Here is a 1,529-nt window from a genome sequence, read left to right as displayed (position 1 = left end):
ATCCGACACGGGTGTGGCAACATTTTTGGAGAGTCCGAGCAACTTAGAGTCAGTATCTTTTTGGGATAACCATCGATATCTTCTTCCTGGAATCTTGAACGGCAAACAAGGTTGAATATCGTCTCAATCAGTGGAGGAGCCACATGTTGAACCCCCCTCGACTAGTTCGTATATATACTTCTGAACCCCCTCAATGAAAATCCTGGCTCCGCCACTGGTCTCAATGACTGTTAGGCCAATCATTTCTCCATTCCCAGAATCATAATTCTCCGATAGCTTCAATATCACGACGTGTCTTGGTGCTCATCTTTTCGAGCGCCAAGAGGAAACAGCAGTGTTGTGAACATGTCGCGAGCGAGTTTCTAAACGTGTTTTTTCTTTTTTTACAGGGACGGGATTCACTTAGCCGAGGAGGGGAGTAAAATAGTCGTCGAAGAGATCCTCAAAGTTTTGAAAGAAGCTGAATGGACACCAAGTTTACACTGGAAATCCATGCCAACAGAATTTTCTGAAGACTCACCTTGTGATTTGGTTTTAGCTGATGGTAAAACAACAATAAACTCATCTGAATGGACTTACCATAGACAAATTCAATGGGATTAAATTTAGTCGAGGTGCGCGCAAGCTGGCTCGGACACCACGGAAACATACATAAACGTGCCGTTTAACTTGGCTTCAACTTCCATCGACGCTCTCCGAGCACATTAACGTGTATAAAGGTGAACAAGTAGGCACACGCGTCTTACGTGGGCGTCCTACGTGGCCGATTCGTGTATTATGCCACCACACAGGATGCGTGTGTCGACGTGTTCAACTTTATATTTTGCGTGTGCATCATAAGTTGGAGGTCGTAGATGCGAGCTGCGGCCAAGTTAAAAGGACATGTTTATGTATTACCTATGATTGCAGTTTTTACTTTAGTCTGCAAGAAGATATTCATACTATTTTTATTTTTTTTATTGAACTGCTAATTTGTTATTTCTTTATTTATGTGGAATAACATTCAAATATTTATTATTTGAGCAATAACAACAACAAACCCAATGTATTCCCATACAGTGAGGTCTGGGGGTAAGATGTATGCAGTCCATACCACTACTTCAGGAGAAGTAGAAAGGTTCTTTCCGATAGACCCCCGGCTCAAGATAAAGAATAATAAACAGATACTTAATAGAGCATGGAACAGGATGTCAAGACAAAAATACGTCACCCACAAGGAATAATAAACAAAGAATAGTAAACATATTCGTAATAAAGCATACAACAAAGTGTCCTAGCAAGAGTAATACATCTACCAAGTAATGTCCTACCCCAACGACTCAAACTGGCACTAGCCTTCTATCCTAATCCGCGCCTTCCAGATCTTCCTATTTAGGGTCATGTCCTCAGTGAGCTGTAACTGCTCCATGTCCCGCCTGATCACCTCTCTCCAGTATTTCTTCGACCTACCCCTACCACGCTTGAAACCATTCAAAGCAAGTTTCTCACACCTACGAACCGGGACATCCATGCCCCTCCTCATCTCATGC

At 42.5% G+C, this 1,529-nt stretch overlaps 1 protein-coding gene across 3 annotated transcripts in view; it reads left to right on the top strand.

Moving 5' to 3' along the window:
• LOC107846417 (GDSL esterase/lipase CPRD49) overlaps positions 1–1,024 on the top strand; it is a 9,013-nt gene extending 7,989 nt beyond the window's left edge. For all 3 annotated transcript variants that reach the window (XM_047394423.1, XM_016690820.2, XM_016690832.2), the window contains one exon: positions 390–1,024. In XM_047394423.1, the coding sequence (XP_047250379.1) occupies positions 390–603 (214 nt within the window). In that variant the 3' untranslated portion in view covers positions 604–1,024. The remainder of the gene's footprint in view (positions 1–389) is intronic.
• Positions 1,025–1,529: the final 505 nt, after the last annotated feature.

This window comes from Capsicum annuum, chromosome 8 (genome assembly GCF_002878395.1).
Source record: "Capsicum annuum cultivar UCD-10X-F1 chromosome 8, UCD10Xv1.1, whole genome shotgun sequence".
Taxonomy (NCBI): domain Eukaryota; kingdom Viridiplantae; phylum Streptophyta; class Magnoliopsida; order Solanales; family Solanaceae; genus Capsicum; species Capsicum annuum.
This window is presented reverse-complemented; position numbering and strand designations above follow the sequence as displayed.